This window comes from Tachyglossus aculeatus, chromosome 8 (assembly GCF_015852505.1).
Source record: "Tachyglossus aculeatus isolate mTacAcu1 chromosome 8, mTacAcu1.pri, whole genome shotgun sequence".
Classification (NCBI taxonomy): Eukaryota; Metazoa; Chordata; class Mammalia; order Monotremata; family Tachyglossidae; genus Tachyglossus; species Tachyglossus aculeatus.
In genome coordinates this window covers 35,407,516-35,429,442 of record NC_052073.1, presented here as the reverse complement: position 1 = coordinate 35,429,442, position 21,927 = coordinate 35,407,516, and the positions used below count along the sequence as shown (strand labels likewise).

At 56.0% G+C, this 21,927-nt stretch overlaps 1 protein-coding gene across 1 annotated transcript in view; it reads left to right on the top strand.

Moving 5' to 3' along the window:
• LOC119931724 (tyrosine-protein phosphatase non-receptor type substrate 1-like) overlaps window positions 1-10,069 on the top strand; it is a 31,252-nt gene extending 21,183 nt beyond the window's left edge. The window contains exons 4-8 of the mRNA XM_038750595.1: window positions 2,522-2,893; window positions 3,757-3,867; window positions 5,246-5,270; window positions 5,735-5,774; window positions 7,852-10,069. Coding sequence (XP_038606523.1) covers window positions 2,522-2,893; window positions 3,757-3,867; window positions 5,246-5,270; window positions 5,735-5,774; window positions 7,852-8,073 — 770 coding nt within the window. The 3' untranslated portion in view covers window positions 8,074-10,069. The remainder of the gene's footprint in view (window positions 1-2,521; window positions 2,894-3,756; window positions 3,868-5,245; window positions 5,271-5,734; window positions 5,775-7,851) is intronic.
• The last annotated feature ends 11,858 nt before the right edge of the window (window positions 10,070-21,927 follow it).

Sequence of the window (21,927 nt, the reverse complement as noted above, 5' to 3'; positions counted from 1 at the left end):
AGAGCACTGTACTAAGCGCTTGGGAAGTACAAGTTGGCAACATATAGAGACAGTCCCTACCCAACAGCTGTCCTGCCCCGTACTTTCCGAAGTGAGTTCCGCCCACCGCTCGGCCACGCCCACCCACCGCCCAGCCAATCAGAGGCCAGGCTCTGTGTGCCAAGCACTGTTCTAAGCACTGGGGGGGATACAAGGTGATCAGGTTGTCCCACAAGGGGCTCACAGTCTTCATCCCCATTTTCCAGATGAGGGAACTGAGGCACAGAGAAGTGAAGTGACTTGCCCAAAGTCACACAGCAGACAAGTGGCGGAGGCAGGATTAGAACCCATGACCCCTGGCTCCCAAGCCCAGGCTCTATCCACTGAGCCACGCTGCTTGTATTCCCCCCCCCCCAGTGCTTAGAACGGTGCTTTGCACACGGTAAGCGCTTAGCAAATGTCATCATTATTATTATTATTATTATTATTATTATTATTATTTATTATGAACTCATCACCTGCCTTATGGCCCCGCCCACAATTCCCTGACCCACCCGGCCACGCCCAAATTCAATCACCCACCCGATGGCCCTGCCCACAAATCCTGCCCCCTCCCTTGACCAGGCCCTCAATGTCCTGCCCTTACTGGCCCCGCCCACACCTAATCACCTGCCTGTTGGCCCCGCCCCCTCTCATCACCCACCCCTGGTCCCTCCCACAACTTCCGACCCCGCCCCTGACCCCGCCCACAGCTTCTGCTCCTGACCCCTACCATTCATTCAGTCAGTCATATTTATTGAGCGCTTACTGTGTGCAGAGCACTGGACTAAGCGCTTGGGAAACCCAAGCTGGCAACCTATAGAGACATTCCCGACCCAACAACGGGCTCACAGTTTCCCACATCTCCCCCGTCCCTCCCTTGAACCCACCCACAACTCCCCCCCTTTGCCCCGCCCACACCTCATCACCCACCAGGGCCCCGCTCACAATTTCCGGATCGGCCCCGTCATTCCCACAACATCCGGTCCCGCCCAAGGCCACGCCCACAACCCCGCCGCCCCTCCTGTCCCCACCCACAGTGTCCCTCCCTTTGGTCCACAACCTCTGGCCCCGCCCACTTCCCCCATCACTCACGATGGCCACGCCCACAGCTTCCTGTTCCGTCCATGACCACGCCCACAACTTCAGGCCCCACCCCTGACCCCGCCCACAACTTCCGGTCCCGCCCCTGACTCCGCCCACAGCCCATCACCACCACCCCCTCTTCCCCACAGCTTCCGGTCCCGCCCCTGACCCCGCCCCCAAAGCCCCTCCCTTTGCCCCGCCCACAACTTCCGCCCCCCCCACATGCCCTCCCCCTCCTGACCCCACCCAGAACCTCCGGTCCCACCCTCGCCCACACCATCCTGCTCTCTGCCCCGCCCAAGCCCCTGGCCCCGCCCACGCCTCTGGCCCCCACCCACACCCCCACCCCTGACCCTGCCCCCAACTTCCGGTCCCGCCCCACCCACAATTTCCGGTCCCTGGCCCCGCCCATCACATCCCTCCCTCTTCCCCACCCACAACTTCTGGTTCCGCCCACACGGCCTCCCCCCCTCCCGACCCCGCCCACAACTTCCGGTCCCTCCCCCTACCCCCCAAACTCACACCCTCCCCCCAAAAAACACCTCTGTACCCCTCCCTTTCACCTCCTGCCCCCCCCAATCATTCATCCATCCATTCAATGGTATCTATGGAGCCCCAACAGTGTGCAGAGCACTGGACTGAGCACTTGGAAAGGACACTTCAACAGGAGAGAGACAATCCTCTCCTCCCAGCGCCCCCTTTCCCCGGGGCATCTCCCAGTCCCCCTCTTCCTGGGCGTCTCTCTCCCCCCACCTCCACCCCTCCAGGGCCCCCCAAATCATTCATTCATCCATTCAGTGGTATTTACGGAGCCCCGACAGTGTGCAGAGCACTGGACTGAGCGCTTGGAAAGGACAGTTCAACAGGAGAGAGACAATCCCTACCCACCATAGGGCTCTCCTCCCAGCGCCCCCTTCCCAGGGGCATCTCCCAGTCCCCCTCTTCCTGGTGGTCTCTCCTTCCTCCCCTCCCACCCCTCAGGGGCCCCCCAAATCATTCATCCATCCATTCAACGGTACCTATTGAGCCCTGACAGTGCGCAGAGCACTGGACTGAGCACTTGGAAAGGACAGTTCAACAGAAGAGAGACAATCCTCTCCTCCCAGCGCCCCCTTGCCCGGGGCATCTCCCAGTCCCCTTCTTCCTGGGGGTCTCCCTCTCCTTCCCCCACCCCTCAGGGACCCCCCAAATCATTCATCCATCCTTTCAATGGTATCTATTAGCCCCGACAGTGCGCAGAGCACTGGACCGAGTGCTTGGAAAGGACAGTCCTTCCCCGGGGCATCTCCCAGTCCCCCTCTTCCTGGGCCCAGGGTGGCGGTCCCCCCATCCTCCTCCTCCCCGGGGGGCAGGGGTTGGCGGTGGCCCCCCGCCTCCCGCCCCTCAGCCCGCGGGGCGTGTCGGGGTCCGGTGGCAGTGCCCCCCGAGGTGTCCGTGCGGCAGACGGCCGGCCCCCGCGCCCCGCCGCCCGGGGAGGGGTCCCCGCCGCCCCTGACGGTCACCTGCCTGGCGAGCCGCTTCTACCCCGCCGCCGTGCGCGTCAGCTGGCTGGAGAACGGCACGGGCACCGGCCCGGGCATCGGCGGCGGCGGCGGCGGGGGTCCCGCCCGGCCCCGCGAGAACAAGGACGGCACCTTCAGCCTGGAGAGCCCCCTGCAACTCAACGCCTCGGCCCTGAGGACCCCCACCCAGCTGACTTGCCTGGTGGAGCACGACGGGCAGCCCCCCGCCCGGGCCAGCCTCACCCTCCGCCCCGTGTCCGCCGACGACGCCCGCGCCGGACCCCCGGGTGAGCGGCCCCGGCCAGGTCGGGGGGACCCACGCTCGCCATCCCCGTCTGCAAGCAGAGAAGCAGGGCGGCTTGGGACTCAGAGGAGGGGAGTTCCTTCATTCAGTCCTACTTATTGAGCTCCTCCTGCGTGCAGAGCGCTGGACTAAGCGCTTGGGAAGGACAAGTCGGCAGCGTACAGAGGCAGCCCCTACCCGACAGCGGGCTCGCAGTCTGGAATAATGATAATGATAGCGTTTATTAAGCGCTTACTATGTGCAAAGCACTGTTCTAAGCGCCGGGGAGGTTACAAGGTGATCGGGTTCATTCATTCAGTCATTTATTGAGCGCTTACTGTGTGCAGAGCACTGTACTAAGCGCTTGGGAAGTACAAGTTGGCAACACATAGAGACGGTCCCTACCCAACAGTCTAGAAGGGGGAGACAGACAACAGAACCAAACATATTAACAAAATAAAATAAATAGAATATGTAGTAATAATAATAATGATGATGGCATTTGCTAAGCGCTTACTATGTGCAAAGCACCGTTCCAAGCGCTGGGGAAGGATACAAGGCTGTCCGGTCTTAATCCCCATTTTCCCGATGAGGGAACTGAGGCCCAGAGAAGTGAAATGACTTGCCCAGAGTCACACAGTTGACAAGTGGTGGAGCCGGGATTTGAACCCAGGACCTCGGACTCCAAAGCCCGGGCTTTTCCCACTGAGCCACGGGGCCGGGCGGGAGGGAGGTGGGAGCGAGGCAGGGGTGGGTTGGGTGGGATTGGGGTGACGAGCCCGGGGGGCGATCCCTCCTCTTCCATCCCGCTTCCCGCTTCCCGATTCCCGCTTCCCGATTCCGCTTCCCGCCGGTGTGGAGGAGCAGGGGGTCCCGGCCCGTCGTCTCCGGTGCTGATCGTGGTGAGCTCGGTGTGCGCGCTCCTCTCCGCCCTGCTCGTCGCCGCCGTCTACGCCGTCCGCCTCAACCACAGGAAAGGTAGGGCGGGGGAGACGCCCCTCCCCACCCTCCCAGCCAACGGACTTACTGAGCGCCTCCCGGGAGCGGGGCGCTGGACCCGGGGGAGTCCTGTACAGCGGAGAAGACGTGATCCCGCCTCCCCCACATGTCTGCCGTGTGACCTTTTAGACTGTGAGCCCACTGTTGGGCAGGGACCGTCTCCATATGTTGCCAATTTGTACTTCCCAAGCGCTTAGTACAGTGCTCTGCACATAGTAAGCGCTCAATAAATACGATTGATGATGATGATGACCTTGGGCAAGTCACTTCACGTCTCTGTGCCTCAGTTCCCTCATCTGGAAAACGGGGATGAAGGCCGTGAGCCCCCCGTGGGACAACCTCATTTCCTCGTGTTTCCCCCAGCGCTTAGAACAGTGCTTGGCACATAGTAAGCGCTTAACAAATGCCAACATTATTATTCTTCCCTGCTCTCAGGGAGCTGACGGGCGGAGCACTGGGCTGAGCGCCTGGGGGAGTCCAATAAAGTTACCAGGCACGATCCCCGCCTGCAGGGAAGCGACAGTCTGCCAGCCAGTCTCTATATGTTGCCAACTTGTCCTTCCCAAGCGCTTAGTACAGTGCTCTGCACACAGTAAGCGCTCAATAAATACGATTGATTGATTGATTGAGCCTCTACTGGGTTTAGGGCACTGTACTGAGCGCTTAAGAGAGAGTACAGTGCAGTAGAGCCGGTACTCAAGAAACTTACGGTCTGCCGGCCAGCCGGTGGTGTTTATTGGGCGCCTACTGCATGCGGAGCGCTGTACTGAGCGCCTGGGAGAGCAGCAAACAGACGCATTCCTGCCCACGACGAGCTGCCGGTCTAGAGGGGGAGACGGACGTGAATAGAAATAGGTCAATAAATCAATCGTATTTATTGAGCGCTTACTGTGTGCAGAGCACTGTACTAAGCGCTTGGGAAGTCCAAGTCGGCAACATCTAGAGACGGTCCCGACCCAACAGTGGGCTCACAGTCTAAAAGGTAAATAAATCAACGGATTCATAATAACGATGGTATTTGCTGAGCGCTTGCAACGACCAGCTGGTGGTCTAGAGGGGGAGGCGGACCTGAATAGAAATAGGTAAATAAATCAATGTATTCTTAATAATGATGGTACTTGCTAGATGCCAGGGACTGTACTAAGCGCCGGATTACAGATATAAACGTATGTGCCCGGGGAGGATGGGAGGGAGGATGGCGCCCAGGCTTGGGCTAACTAGGCCCCGCTGCCTTCTGTGTGCGTCTGACCCGATTCCCTTGTGTCGGTCGCAGCGCCTAGCACAGTGTTGGGTTCGGAGCAAGCGCTCAGCAAATAGCCGGGGTTCGGCTCGTTGATTTCTGTTCTCTTTATTTCAGCTAAAGGGTCCATGTCTTCCACAAGGTAAGTATTGGAGACGGGCTGGGTGACACCCACAGGCCCCCCCACCCCCCCCCCCGACTGTTTACAGACCACTGTACTGAGCGCTCTGGGACACAGTCCCTGCCCTTGACGGTGTCCAGAGCGCTGGACTGAGCGCTCGGGAGCGTCCGGCGCAGTTCCTAGTCGCGATCCCCGCCCTCGGGGGGCTGTCGATCCCAAGATAAAAATAACCGTGACGGCGCCTGTTAAGCGCTTGCTACGGGCCCGGCACTGTAGTGAGCGTCGGGATGATGAGCACCCCCACCCCGGCGCTCCATCCGGAGCCCCCTCCGGCCTCCCCGCCCAAATCCGGGGACCTCGAACCGGGAGCCACTGATGAGCTGTCTCTGTATGTTGCCAGTTTGTCCTTCCCAAGCGCTTAGTACAGTGCTGTGCACATAGTAAGCGCTCGATTGATGATGAGCTCCTCCTCTTCCTCCGTCCAGGTTACACCAGCCCGAGAAGATCACGAGAGACGTCTCCCAGGTACCGTCCTCCCCTGACCCTCCTCCAGAATAATAATATTTCATCCATTCATTCAGTCGTATTTACTGAGCGCTTACTGTGAGCAGAGCACTGTACTAATCAATCAATCAATCAATTGTATTTATTGAGCGCTTACTGCGTGCAGAGCACTGTACTAAGCGCTTGGCAAGTCCAAGTTGGCAACATACAGAGACGGTCCCTACCCAACAGTGGGCTCACAGTCTAGAAGACTAATATTGAGCGCTTACTATGTGCCAACTTATATGTTGCCAACTTGGACTTCCCAAGCGCTTAGCCCAGTGCTCTGCACACAGTAAGCGCTCAATAAATACGATTGATTGATTGGTTGATTGTGCCGAGCACTCTTCTAAGCGCCAAGGGAGATACGAGGTCATCAGGCCGTCCCCCGGGGGACTCACGGTCTTCACCCCCGTTTTCCAGATGAGGAAACTGAGGGCCGGAGAACAGTAATAATGATAATGATGGTATTTGTGAAGCGCTTACTATGTGCCCAGCATTCAGCCGATCGTATTTATTGAGCGCTTACCATGGGCAGGGCACTGTACTAAGCGCTTGGGAAGTACAAGTCGGCAACCTAGAGAGACGGTCCCGACCCAACAACGGGCTCACGGTCTAGAAGGGGGAGACTGACGACAAAACAAAACATTGTTCTAAGCGCTGAGGGAGATACGGGGGCGTCAGGTTGCCCCCCGTGGGGCTCGTGGTCTTCATCCCCATTTTCCAGATGAGGAAAGTGAGGCCCAGAGAACAATAATAATAATAATGATGGTATTTGTGAAGCGCTTACTAGGTGCCAAGCACTGTTCTAAGCGCTGAGGGAAATACGGGGTCATCAGGTGGTCCCCCGTGGGGCTCGCGGTCTTCATCCCCATTTTCCAGATGAGGTAACTGAGCCCCAGAGAACAATAATAATAATAATGATGGTATTTGTGAAGTGCTTACTACGTGCCAAACACTGTTCTAAGCGCTGAGGGAGATGCAGGATCATCAGGTGGCCCCCCATGGGGCTCGCGGTCTTCATCCCCGTTTTCCAGATGAGGAAAATGAGGCCTGGAGAACAATAATAATAATAATGATGGTATTTGTGAAGCACTTACTACGTGCCAAGCGCTGTTCTGAGCACTGATGGAGATACAGGGTCATCAGGTGGTCCCCCGTGAGGCTCGCGGCCTTCATCCCCATTTTCCAGATGAGGAAAGTGAGGCCCGGAGAACAATAATAATAATAATAATGATGGTATTTGTGAAGCGCTTACTACGTGCCAAGTGCTGTTCTAAGCGCTGAGGGGATATGGGGTCATCAGGTTGTCCCCCGTGGGCCTCGCGGTCTTCATCCCCGTTTTCCAGATAAGGAAACTGAGGCCCGGAGAACAATAATAATAATAATGATGGTATCGGTGAAGCGCTTACTAGGTGCCAAGCACTGTTCTAAGCGCTGAAGGAGATACAGGGTCATCAGGTGGCCCCCTGTGGGGCTCGCGGTCTTCATCCCCATTTTCCAGATGAGGAAAGTGAGGCCCGGAGAACAATAATAATAATAATGATGGTATCGGTGAAGCGCTTACTACGTGCCAAGCACTGTTCTAAGCGCTGAGGGAGATACGGGGTCATCAGGTGGTCCCCCTTGGGGCTCGCGGCCTTCATCCCCATTTTCCAGATGAGGAAAGTGAGGCCCGGAGAACAATAATAATAATAATGATGGTATTTGTGAAGCGCTTACTACGTGCCAAGCACTGTTCTAGGCGCTGAGGGAGATACAGGGTCATCAGGTTGTCCCCCTTGGGGCTCTCGGCCTTCATCCCCATTTTCCAGATGAGGGAGCCGAGGCCCAGAGAAGTGAAGCGGCCGGCCCGGGGTCACCCAGCAGACAGGAGTCGGGGGGCGGGATTCGAACCCAGGCTCCCCGACCCCCAAGCGCGGGCCCTGTCTGTGGGAGAGCCCGGTAGGGTGGTGGAGTGTGCGGAGCACTGGACTGGGCGCCTGGGAGCGTCCAGTAGAGTCGGCGGCCCCGCTCCCCGCCCTGAAGGACCCCCTTCCCGTCCCCCCCGCCCGCCCAGGCGCCGGACGCCCAAGACCTGAACAGCGACATCACGTACGCGGACCTGAGCCTGCCCCAGGGGAAGCCCAGCCCGCCGCCGGCCCGGCCCGCGGACGACACGCTGGCCTACGCCGACCTGGACATGGTCCACCTCAACAGGGAGGCCAAGAAGGCCGGGCCCAAGGACGACAGCCCGCCCTCCGAGTACGCCTGCGTCCACGTGCGGCCCCGGGGGCCTTGACCGGGCCCGCGCGCCCGCCGCCGCCGCCGCCGCCTCCTCTCCCCGGCCCGGAGCCGCTTCCCGTCTCCGGGACCGCCGCCCCGCCATCTTGCTCCTTTGGGGAGCGAGGCGGTCCCGTCTCGTCATTTTGAGTCACCCAGGCCTCCATCCCCAGAGAAATCCCCCGAGGATGGCGTTCTTTCGCGTCCTCTCGGCCAGAGAGGCGCGAGGAGCGGCCATCTTGGATTTCGGGGCCGCGGCGGAGGCCATTTTGAGTCACTAAGGCCCTTTCCTAAGAGAAATCCCCCGAGGATGGCGTTCTCTCGCGTCCTCTCGCCGGAGAGGCGCGAGGAGCGGCCATCTTGAATTTGGGGGCCGCGGCGGGGGCCATTTTGAGTCACCGAGGCCCTTTCCTCAGAGAAATCCCCCGAGGATGGCGTTCTTTCGTGTCCTCTCGGCCGGAGAGGCGCGAGGAGCGGCCATCTTGAATTTGGGGGCCGCGGCAGAGGCCATTTTGAGTCACTAAGGCCCTTTCCTCAGAGAAATCCCTCAAGGATGGCATTCTCTCACGTCCTCTAAGCCAGAGAGGCGCAAGGAGTAGCCATCTTGAATTTGGGGGCCACGGCGGAGGCCATTTTGAGTCACCAAGGCCCTTTCCTCAGAGAAATCCCCCGAGGATGGCGTTCTCTCACGTCCTCTCAGCCGGAGAGGTGTGAGGAGCAGCCATCTTGGATTTCGGGGTCGCGCCGGAAGCCATTTTGAGTCACCCGGGCCTCCATCCCCAGAGAAATCCCCCGAGGATGGCGTTCTTTTGTGTCCTCTCAGCCAGAGAGGCGCGAAGAGCGGCCTTCTTGAATTTGGGGGCCACGGCGGAGGCCATTTTGAATCACCAAGGCCCTTTCCTCAGAGAAATCCCCCGAGGATGGCGTTCTCTCGCATCCTCTCGGCCAGAGAGGCGTGAAGAGTGGCCATCTTGGATTTCGGGGTCGTGCTGGAAGCCATCTTGAGTCACCCAGGCCTCCATCCCCAGAGAAATCCCCCGAGGGTGGCGTTCTCTCGCGTCCTCTCAGCCAGAGAGGCGCGAGGAGTGGCCATCTTGAAGTTGGGGGCCGCGGCGGAGGCCGTTTTGAGTCACCAAGGCCCTTTCCTCAGAGAAATCCCCCGAGGATGGCGTTCTTTCGTGTCCTCTCAGCCGAAGAGGCGCAAGGAGCAGCCATCTTGAACTTCGGGGCCACGGCGGAGGCCATTTTGAGTCACTAAGGCCCTTTCCTCAGAGAAATCCCCCGAGAGTGGCGTTCTCTCGCGTCCTCTCAGCCAGAGAGGCACGAAGAGCGGCCATCTTGAATTTGGGGGCCGTGGTGGAGGCCATTTTGAGTCACCAAGGCCCTTTCCTCAGAGAAATCTCGAGGACGGCGTTCTCTTGCATCCTCTCAGCCAGAGAGGCGCGAAGAGCAGCCATCTTGAATTTGGGGGCCAAGGCGGAGGCCATTGTGAGTTAATTAAGCACTTTCCTCAGAGAAACCCCTGAGGATGGCGTTCTCTCGCGTCCTCTCGGCCGGAGAGGCGCGAAGAGCGGCCATCTTGAATTTGGGGGCCGCGGCGGAGTCCATTTTGAGTCACCCAAGGCCCTTTCCTCAGAGAAATCCCCCGAGGATGGCGTTCTCTCGCGTCCTCTCGGCCGGAGAGGCGCGAAGAGCGGCCATCCTGAATTTGGGGGCCGCGGCGGAGGCCATTTTGAGTCGCCCGGGCCTCCTTCCTCAGAGAAATCCCCCGAGGACGGCGTTCTCTCGCTCTCTCAGGCGCGAAGAGCAGCCATCTTGGACTGTTTGGATGATGGGGGGGGGGAACGAGGGCGACCCCCCCATCTTTGACAGGGTCTCCCCTCAACCCCCGTCCCCGGCTAGACAGCCCCGCAACCCGCCAACCCTCCCGTGCCCCCCGCGTTTCCTCCCGCTTTGTAAATTATCCGGAAGCGCGACCGGCGCCATCTTGACCGCCCCCCGGGGCGTCGGGGAAATTCCCTTTGTGGGGTGGGGTGGGGTCGGGGGTCGGGTCCGGGGACGCCCCCCTTTCTGCATGTGATTTTTGGGGGGCGCGGGGGCGAAGGGCACTGTACTGAGCGCCGGGAGAGCCCCCAGGGCGTCAGGCGGGACGCGGAGGGGGGAACAGGGATCGGATATCCCCATTTTACAGAGGAGGAAACCGAGGCCGCACGACAGGCACGTGGGATTAGAACCCGGGTCCATCCGGCTCCCGGCCCGCAAACGCCGGCTCTCGGGGAGGGAAAAAGACGCCTCCGTCTCCTCATGGTGTTTGTTAAGCGCCAGCAAGCATCGTGCTGAACGCCGGGGTGGATACAAGCGCTTAGAACAGTGCGCATAATAAGCGCTTAATAAATGCCATCATCATTATTATTATTATTACCAGGTCATCGCTTCGGACACCGTCCGATCCTTCACCGTCCTTCATCCCCGTTCTACCGGTGCGGGAGCCGAGGGACAGAGCAGTGAAGTGACTGGCCCAAGGTCACACAGCAGACAGGCGGCGGGGCCGGGATTAGAACCCGGATCCTCTGGCTCCCAGCCTCGGTCCCTTCCCGCTTCTTCCCTAAGCTCCCCCAATACCCTTGTACGGGTGAGGTAACTGGGGCCCAGAGAATAATAATGATGGCGTTTATGAAGCGCTTACTATGTGCCAAGCACTGTTCTAAGCAGCCCATCTCTCTACGTTGCCAACTTGTACTTCCCAAGCGCTTAGTACGGTGCTCTGCACACAGTAAGCGCTCAATAAATGCGATTGAATGAATGAATACGAGGTTGTCCCACGTGGGGCTCACGGTCTCCATCCCCATTTTACAGATGAGGCAAATTAGTAATAATAATAATGACGGCATTTATGAAGCGCTTACTATGTGCCAAGCACTGTTCTAAGCAGCCCGTCTCTCTACGTTGCCAACTTGTACTTCCCAAGCGCTTAGTACAGTGCTCTGCACACAGCGCTCAGTAAATACGATTGAATGAATGAATGAATACGAGGTCGTCGGGTTGTCCCACGTGGGGCTCACGGTCTCCATCCCCATTTTACAGATGAGGTAAATTAGAAATAATAATAACGACGGCATTTATGAAGCACTTACTATGTGCCAAGCACTGTTCTAAGCTGCTCATCTGTCTATGTTGCCAACTTGTACTTCCCAAGCGCTTAGTACAGTGCTCTGCACACAGTAAGCGCTCAGTAAATACCATTGAATGAATACGTGGTCGTCAGGTTGTCCCACGTGGGACTCACAGTCTCCATCCCTATTTTACAGATGAGGTAAATTAGTAATAATAATAATAATGACGGCATTTATGAAGCGCTTACTATGTGCCAAGCACTGTTCTAAGCGCCGGGGAGGTTACAAGGTGATCAGGTGGTCCCACGGGGGGCTCACAGTCTTCATCCCCATTGTACAGATGGGGGAACTGAGGCCCAGAGAAGTGAAGCGACTTGCCCAAAGTCACCCAGCTGACAGTCGGCAGGGCTGGGATTCGAACCCACGACCGCCGACTCCCCAGCCCGGGCTCTTTCCACTGAGCCGCGCTGCTTCTTAGTACGATGCTAAGCGTTTAGTCCAGTGCGAGCGCTCAGTAAATACGATTGAATGGATGAAGTGAGGCCCAGAGAAGTGAAGTGGCTTGCCCTAGGTCACCCAGCAGGCACGCGGCGGCGGTGGCGGGATCAGAACCCAGCTCCTCTGACCCCCGGACCGGCCGGGGGCCGAGGCCGTAGACCCTCCTCCCGTAGGCCGTGATAAGCTCGTCACGGGCGAGGAAAGCGCCTGCCGATTGTTGGATCACCCTCTCTCGAGTGTTCAGTACAGTGCTCTGCACGCAGGAAGCGCTCAATAAGTACCACTGACCGGCCCGGTGATTTCCCTGGGCCCGGGGAGAGGTGGAATTGGAAGATGGCGGGGCCCGGCACCCTCCGACGGCTTCTTGGTGGGCAACTAGACGCCCCCAAAGATGGGAGCGTCTAGTCTATCCAGAGCGGCCCACCGGGCCTAGCTTAGCTCGAGGAGGAATCGGGAGATGGGGGGGCCGCCGGCACCTTCGGACGGCTTCTAGGTGGGAAACTAGACGCCCCCAAAGATGGGAGCGTCTAGTCTATCCAGAGCGGCCCACCGGGCCTAGCTTGAGGAGGAATCGGGAGATTGGGGGGCCGCCGGCACCTTCGGACGGCTTCTGGGGGGAAACTAGACGCCCCCAAAGATGGGAGCGTCTAGTCTATCCAGAGCGGCCCACCGGGCCTAGCTTAACTCGAGGAGGAATCGGGAGATGGGGGGGCTGCCGGCATCTTCGGAAGGCTTCTAGGGGGGAAACTAGATGCCCCCAAAGATGGGAGCGTCTAGTCTATCCAGAGTGGCCCACCGGGCCTAGCTTAACTCGAGGAGGAATCGGGAGATGGGATGGGAGGGACCCGATACCCTCCGACGGCTTCTAGGGGGGAAACTAGACGCCCCCAAAGATGGGAGCGTCTAGTCTATCCAGAGCAGCCCACCAGGCCTAGCTTGAGGAGGAATCGGGAGACGGGGTGGGAGGGTCCCGATACCCTCCGACGGCTTCTAGGTGGGAAACTAGACGCCCCCAAAGATGGGAGCGTCTAGTCTATCCAGAGCGGCCCACCAGGCCTAGCTTGAGGAGGAATCGGGAGAGGGGGTGGGAGGGTCCCGATACCCTCCGACGGCTTCTAGGTGGGAAACTAGATGCCCCCAAAGATGGGAGCGTCTAGTCTATCCAGAGTGGCCCACCAGGCCTAGCTTAACTCGAGGAGGAATCGGGAGATGGGGGGGCCACCGGTACCTTCGGACGGCTTCTGGGGGGAAACTAGACGCCCCCAAAGATGGGAGCGTCTAGTCTATCCAGAGCGGCCCACCGGGCCTAGCTTGAGGAGGAATCGGGAGATGGGGGGGCCGCCGGCACCTTCGGGCGGCTTCTAGGTGCGAAACTAGACGCCCCCAAAGATGGGAGCGTCTAGTCTATCCAGAGCGGCCCACCAGGCCTAGCTTAACTCGAGGAGGAATCGGGAGATGGGATGGGAGGGACCCGATACCCTCCGACGGCTTCTAGGTGGGAAACCAGACGCCCCCAAAGATGGGAGCGTCTAGTCTATCCAGAGCGGCCCACTGGGCCTAGCTTCGCTCGTCTCCCTCTTCGGCTCTTTTCCCCGTCGGATCCCGTTCCCGCTCCGGCCGGAATTCCCGACGAGGAGGGTGGCCGTCCCCAGGCCCCGGTCTCCCCCACCGCGTGGCGCGGAAACGTCTCTTGGGGTGTTTTTCTTTTTGGTGCGTTCGGTCGTTCCTGGCTTGCAGACTATTTTTGTAACACAGATTTTTTCCGGGTAGTGAGAAGAATTAAAAACGTTTGAAGTGTCCACGGCTCGTCTGTGCCGGGTCGCGGGGTCGGGGGCGGCGGGAGCCAGGGGGTCTGGGAAAAGCGAGGGGTGGGCAAAGATGGTTGCTTAGTACGCGGTAGGCGCCCAATAAATACGACTGAACGGGTGGTAAGTCGAGGAAAGGTGGGGTGGCTTGGTGGAGGGCGCGTGGGGGACGGGGGAGACGTGAGTTTGGATCTCGGGTCCGGCCGCGGGACCTCGGGAAGGGGGCCCGACCCCTCTCTCCATCCCCATTTGACGGATGAGGGAACTGAGGCCTGGAGAAGGGAAGTGACTGGCCCAAGGTCACCCAGCAGGCCGGTGGCATTAGAACCTGGGTTCTTAATAATAATAATAATAATGATAATAATGACATTTATTAGGTGCTTACTATGTGCAGAACACTGTTCTAAGCGCTGGGGAGGTTACCGGGTGATGAGGTGGTCCCACCGGGGGCTCACAGTCTTCATCCCCATTTTCCAGATGAGGTCACTGAGGCCCAGAGAAGTGAAATGACTTGCCCAAAGTCGCACAGCTGTTGGTTGGCGGACTCGGGTTCTTCGTGGTGTGGGGATAGAGGGAGGCAGGAGGTCAGAGTAAGCGCTCAATAAATAATAATGACGATGATGGCATTTATTAAGCGCTTACTCTGTGCCAAGCACTGTTCTAAGCGCTGAGGAGGTTACCAGGTGATCAGGTTGTCCCACGGGGGGCTCACAGTCTTCACCCCCATTTTACAGATGAGATAACTGAGGCACAGAGAAGTGACTTGTCCAAAGTCACACAGCTGACAATTGGCGGAGTCGGGTTCTTCATGGCGTAGGGGATAGAGGGAGTTGGAAGGTCAGAATAAGCGCTCAATAAATAATAATAATAATAATGATGATGGCATTTATTAAGCGCTTACTCTGTGCCAAGCACCGTTCTAAGCACTGGGGAGGTTACCAGGTGATGAGGTGGTCCCACGGGGGGCTCACAGTCTTCATCCCCATTTTCCAGATGGGGGAACTGAGGCACAGAGAAGTGACTTGCCCAAAGTCACACGGCTGACAATTGGCGGAGTTGGATTCTTCATGGCGTAGGGGATAGAGGGAGTCAGAAGGTCAGAGTAAGCGCTCAATAAATAATAATAATGATGATGGCATTTATTAAGCACTTACTCTGTGCCAAGCACTGTGCTAAGCGCTGGGGAGGTTACCAGGTGATGAGGTTGTCCCACGGGGGGCTCACAGTCTTCATCCCCATTTTCCAGATGAGGGAACTGAGGCCCAGAGAAGTGAAGTGACTCGCCCAAAGTCACCCAGCTGACGGCGGAGCTGGGATTCGAACCCGTGACCTCGGACTCCAAAGCCCGGGCTCTTCCCACTGAGCCACCCTGCTTCTCTACGATCAACGCCCCGGAGCTTCTGAAAGTGACAGTCGCCAAAAAGTGTTTGTTGAGTGTCTATTACGTGCAGAGCTCTTGGGCGACTTGTACTTCCAGTCATGTATGTTGCCAACTTGTACTTCCCAAGCGCTTAGTACAGTGCTCTGCACACAGTAAGCGCTCAATAAATACGATTGATGATGATGATGATGATGGGCGAGTCCAGGAGAGTTGGCGGACGCGGGCCTAGCCCTCAAAGAGGTGACACTCTTTCAATCAATCAATGCTATTTATTATTATTAATATTATTCATAGTTCTTAAGTGCTATGTTCTAAGCGCTGGGGGAGAATCAAGATCATAAGAATAATAACGATGTCATTTATTAATAATAATAATAATAATGATGGTATTAAGCGCTTACTATGTGCCAAGCACTGTTCTAAGCGCTGGGGAGGTTACCAGGTGATCAGGTTGTCCCGCGGGGGGCTCACAGTCTTCATCCCCATTTTCCAGATGAGGGAACTGAGGCCCAGAGAAGTGAAGAAGTGACTTGCGCTTACAATGTGCAGAGCACTGTTCTAAGCGCCGGGGAGGTTACGAGGTGATCAGGTTGTCCCCCGGGGGGCTCACAGTCTTCATCCCCATTTTCCAGATGAGGGAACTGAGGCCCAGAGAAGTTAAGTGACTTGCGCTTACCACGTGCCAAGCACTGTTCTAAGCGCCGGGGAGGTTACAAGGTGATGAGGTTGTCCCCCGGGGGGCTCACAGTCTTCATCCCCATTTTCCAGATGAGGGAACTGAGGCCCAGAGAAGCGAAGTGACTTGCACTGACTATGCGGAGAAGCAGCGTGGCTCAGTGGAAAGAGCCCAGGTTTGGGAGCCAGAGGTCATGGGTTCGAATCCCGACCCCGCCACTTGTCAGCCGTGTGACCTTGGGCAAGTCACTTCACTTCTCTGAGCCTCAGTTCCCTCATCTGTCAAATGGGGATGAAGACTGTGAGCCCCCCGTGGGACAACCTAATCACCTTGTATCCCCCCAGCGCTTAGAACAGTGCTTTGCACATAGTAAGTGCTTAACAAATGCCATTATTATTATTATTATTATCATTATTATGTGCAGAGCACTGTTCTAAGTGCTGGGGACGTTACAAGGTGATCAGGTTGTCCCGCGTGGGGCTCACAGTTTTAATCCCCATTTTCCAGATGAGGGAACTGAGGCCCAGAGAAGTGAAGTGACTTGCGCTTACTACGTGCAGAGCACTGTACTAAGCGCCGGGGAGGTTACAAGGTGATCAGGTTGTCCCACGTGGGGCTCACAGTCTTCATCCCCATTTTCCAGATGAGGGAACTGAGGCCCAGTGAAGTGACTTGCGCTTACTACATGCAGAGCGGCCTCCCAATCCATGCAGACCGTTCTCGAGGGTAGTTATCGTCCAGCACTCAGAACAGTGCTTTGCACGTAGTAAGCGCTTAACAAATACCATTATTATTATTATTATTATTGTTATTATTATTACTCTCCGGGACTCCCAGGTGCTCAGTACCGTGCCCCGCACGCAGTAAGCGCCCAATAAATACCATCAACTGATGGATTCCTTTTCCATCTGTCCAATTTGTTCTCGCGGAGCTCTCTCGGGGATAATTATACACCGTGATAACGCCTCTTATACCTTGAGTTTGGATGCGTAACCGAATAATTCCTTATTATCCAGAAGGCGGTAGGAGGATATCATCATTCCAGGGACAGAAATCCCATCTAAAATCCAAAACACGGCCCCAGCCGACGATTTCGTGTTACCAAGGCAACGGAAACTTGGAAATTTCTTCATTTTTGGTGGGTTTTTTTTTTAAAAAATGGTACTCGTTCATTCATTCATTCAATCGTATTGATTGAGCGCTTACTGTGTGCAAGACACTGGACTGAGCGCTGGGGTGGATCCCAGCTGATGGAGTCCCCGGCCCCCGTGGGGCTACCGGTCTCCGTCCCCATTTGACAGAGGAGGGAACTGAGGCCCGGAGAATAATAATAATAATAATAATGATAATAATAATAATAATGGCATTTATTAAGCGCTTACTATGTGCAAAGCACTGTTCTAAGCGCTGGAGAGGTTACAAGGTGATCAGGTTGTCCCACGGGGGGCTCGCAGTCTAAATCCCCATTTTACAGATGAGGGAACTGAGGCCCAGAGAAGGGAAGTGACTTGCCCAAAGTCACCCAGCTGACAATTGGCAGGGCTATTTGAACCCATGACCTCTGACCCCAAACCCAGGCTCTTTTGACTGAGACACGCTGTTCCCCAGCGCTTAGAACAGTGCTTTGCACATAGTAAGCGCTTAATAAATGCCATCATTATTATTATTATTATTATTATTATTATTATTGTTATTTTAAAAACCACCACCAGGGGGCTCCTCCTCCGCAGGGGCGTCTCGCCGCTGCAGCAAATGGACACTAGGTGGCGATGGTGAACCACGCATCATCATCATAATAATGCTAATAATAATAATAATAATGGTATTTGTTAATCAATCAATCGTATTTATTGAGCGCTTACTGTGCGCAGAGCACTGGACTAAGCGCTTGGGAAGTACAAGTTGGCAACATATAGAGACAGTCCCTACCCAACAGTGGGCTCACAGTCTAAAAGGGGGAGACGGAGAACAAAACCAAACATACTAACAAAATAAAATAAATAGAATAGATATGTACAAGTAAAATAAATAAATAAATAAATAGAGTAATAAATATGTACAAACGTATGTACATATTTACAGGATATCCATATATATATATATGTATACATATGTACATTGTTAAGCGCTTACTATGTGCCAAGCACTGGTCTAAGCGCTGGGGGAGGTTACAAGGTGATGAGGTTGCCCCACGTGGGGCTCACAGTCTTCATCCCCATTTTACAGATGAGGGAATTGAGGCCCAGAGAAGAAGAAGAAGAATAATGATGGTATTTGTTATGCGCTTGCTATGTGCCAAGCACTGTTCTAAGCGCTGGGGGAGATCCAAAGTCATCGGGGTGTCCCACGCGGGGCTCACAGTCTTCATCCCCATTTTACAGATGAGGAAACTGAGGCCCAGAGAAGTGAAGCGACTCGCCCAAAGTCACACAGCAGACAGGTGGGGGGAAACAGGGATTAGAACCCATGACCTCTGACTCTCCTGGGCTTTTTCCACCTCTCCCACGCTGCTTCCCTAACCCCCATTTCCCAGTTGAGGAAACCGAGGCCTAGAGAAGGTAAGTGACTCATCCAAGGTCACACAGCAGACAGGTGGGGGGAAACGGGGATTAGAATTCAGACCCTCTGACTCCCCTGGGCTCTTTCCACCTCTCCCACGCTGCTTCTCTAACCCCCATTTTCCAGCTGAGGAAACCGAGGCCCGGAGAAGGTAAGTGACTCATCCAAGGTCACACAGCAGACAGGTGGGGGGAAACGGGGATTAGAACCCAGATCCTCTGACTCCCCTGGGCTCTTTCCACCTCTCCCACGCTGCTTCTCTAACCCCCATTTTCCAGTTGAGGAAACCGAGGCCTAGAGAAGGTAAGTGACTCATCCAAGGTCACACAGCAGACAGATGGGGGGGAAACGGGGATTAGAATTCAGACCCTTTGACTTTCCTGGGATTTTTCCACCTCTCCCACGCTGCTTCTCTACCCCCCATTTTCCAGTTGAGGAAACCGAGGCCCGGAGAAGGTAAGTGACTCATCCAAGGTCACGCAACGGACAGGCGGCGGAGCCGGGAGGAGAACCTCCTCCTACTAGGCCGCGCCACCTCTCCCGGGGTTCGGATCCTCGCGGAGCCAACGGGAAGGGGGCGGATTTCCAACCTCGGCTCTCGGGGCGCGTCGGGAGCTAAAACGGGATGGGGAAAAAGGAGCCTGGACGCTTGGAGAGAGAACGTCGGCTTCAGGTTGGGTGAGTCACGGAAAAATCCGAGGACGGGGATCGAGTTGACGCGCGTGAAGAGGTGGCGTCCTCTACAGCCACGGGATCATTATCCTTATTATTTTTATTATGAGAGGAGCCGGGGGTTGGCAAGGGGGGGGATAGGTTGCCGTGGAAACCGTGCATCATTAGAACCCGTCGCTTGAAGACGGGTTCTTGAAGACGTCTCTATATGTTGCCAATTTGTACTTCCCAAGCGCTTAGTACAGTGCTCTGCACATAGTAAGCGCTCAATAAATGCGATTGATGATGATGATGAAGAGGGTCACGTTTCCATCTTCGCCCGCTCGTCTCGGCGAGAATCGCTGGCGTCCTTGTTGGGCCCTGACTCTGTACTAAGCGCCGGGGTAGAATAATAATCGTAATAACGACGGTATTTGTTGAGCACTTACCGGGTGCCAAGCGCCGTTGGGGACACAACAACAATAGAGAAGCAGCGTGGCTCAGTGGCAAGAGCCCCGGCTTTGGAGTCAGAGGTCACGGGTTCGAATCCCGGCTCCACCACAAGTCTGCTGTGTGGCCTTGGGCCGGCCGCTTAACTTCTCGGAGCCTCAGTTACCTCATCTGTAAAACGGGGATGAAGACTGTGAGCCCCACGTGGGAAAACCTGATCACCTTGTAACCTCCCCAGCGCTTAGAACAGTGCTTTGCACATAGTAAGCGCTTAATAAATGCCGTCATTATTATTATTATTATTACAAGGTCATCGGGCTGTCCCCCATGGGGCTCACGGTCTTCCTCCCCATTTTCCAGATGAAGGGACTGAGGCCCAGAGAAGTGAAGCGACTGGCCCAGGGTCGCCCAGCTGACAAGCGGCGGAGGCGGGATTCGAACCCACGACCTCCGACGCTCTGGCCACTGAGCCGCGCCGCTTCTCTCGGCAGCTAAGCGTACTAAGCGGGAGGGAGAGCGGGGATCGACTCCCCTTTTTAATCGTTAATAATTATAATCAGCGTGGCTCAGGGGAAAGAGCCCGGGCTTGGGAGTCCGAGGTCGTGGGTTCAAATCCCGGCTCCGCCGATTGTCAGCTGGGTGACTTCGGGCAAGTCGCCTCGCTTCTCTGGGCCTCAGTTCCTTCATCTGGAAAATGGGGAGGAAGACCATGAGCCCCATGGGGGACAGCCCGATGACCTTGTAATAATAATAATAATAATGACGGCATTTATTAAGCGCTTACTATGTGCAAAGCACTGTTCTAAGCGCTGGGGGGATACAATGTGCCTCAGTGACCTCATCTGGAAAATGGGGGATGAAGACTGCGAGCCCCCCGTGGGACAAACTAATCACCTTGTAACCTCCCCAGCGCTTAGAACAGTGCTTTGCGCGTAGTAAGCGCTGAATCAATGCTATTATAGAGAAGCAGCGTGGCTCAGTGGAAAGAGCCCGGGCTTTGGAGTCAGAGGTCATGGGTTCAAATCCCGACTCCGCCAATTGTCCGCTGTGTGACTTTGGGCTTGTCGCTTCACTTCTCTGGGCCTCAGTCCCCTCATCTGTAAAATGGGGATGAAGACTGGGAGCCCCCCGTGGGACCACCTAATCACCTTGTAACCTCCCCAGCGCCTAGAACAGTGCTTTGCGCATAGTAAGCGCTTAATAAATGCCATTATTATTATTATTATTATAATATAATCGTGGGATTCGTTAAGCGCTTATTATGTGCCACTGTGCTAAGCAAATCAGGTTGGACGCAGTCCCTGCCCCCCGTGGGGCTCACGGTCTCCATCCCCATTTTCCAGATGAGGGAACTGAAGCCCAGAAATAATAATAATAATAACGATAATAATAATGGTATTTGTTAGGCGCTTACTACGTGCCAAGCGCTGTTCTAAGCGCTGGGGAAGACACAACGCTATCAGGTTGTCCCAAATGGGGCTCCCAGTCTTCATCCCCATTTTACAGAGGAGGGAACTGAGGCCCAGAGAAGGGAAGTGACTTGTCCGGGGTCACCCGGCAGACAGGTGGCGGAGCCGGGATTAGAACCCAGGACCTTCGGAGCAGTTTGGACGGAGAGGAGGGATTTGGGGGCAGGCGTTCCGATGACTTGACCCCCGTCCGCATGTTTTATTTCGTCGTCCGTCTCCCCCTTCTAGACCGTGAGCCCGTCGTCGGGTAGGGACCGTCTCTAGATGTTGCCGACTTGTCCTTCCCAAGCGCTTAGTACAGTGCTCTGCACACAGGAAGCGCTCAATAAATACCATTGAATGAATGAATGAATGAATATTCCCGTTTGAGCCTCAACTGGAGGCCCGAGATGGAAATAATTCCGACTTTCTAGGGATTGTCGGGGCGGGAGAATTTCCCCAGAATCCGTCACGGACGAGTTTCCTCTTGCACGAGCGAGTAGAGAAGCGGTGCGGCCTGGCGGCAAAACCCCGGGCTTGGGTTCTAATTCCGCCTCCCCCTTTTAGACTGTGAGCCCACTGTTGGGTAGGGACTGTATATGTTGCCAATTTGGACTTCCCAAGCGCTTAGTCCAGTGCTCTGCACACAGTAAGCGCTCAATAAATACGATTGATGATGATGATCTGCTGGGTGACCCTGGGCCAGTCACTTCACCTCTCTGGGCCTCGGTTCCCTCACCCGGAGAAGGGGGACGGAGACCGTGAGCCCCGCGTGGGACGGGGACTGGGCCCGACCTGAAACAACGTAAGCGCTCAATAAATTCATTCATTCAGTCGTATTTATTGAGCGCTTACTGTACGCAGAGCGCTGTACTAAGCGCCTGGGAAGTACAAGATGGCAACATCTAGAGACGGTCCCTACCCGACAACGGGTTCACGGTCTGGAAGGGGGAGACGGACAACAAAGCCAAACACGCGGACGGGTGTCAAGTCGTCAGAATAAATAGAATCAATCAATCGATCGTATTTATTGAACGCCTACTGGGTGCAGAGCGCTGTACTAAGCGCTTGGGAAGTACAAGTTGGCAGCATGTAGAGACGGTCCCTACCCAACAGTGGGCTCACAGTCTAAAAGAATGAAAGCTGGTGAGCTCATAGGATTGAATGAATGAACGAATAGCTCGTCTCCGTCCCAGCGCTTAGAACAGCGCTTGGCACATAGTAAGCGCTTAACGGACGCCAGAAAGAAGAAGAGATAGACGAATCCCACCCTACGTAAACCTACCGTGTAA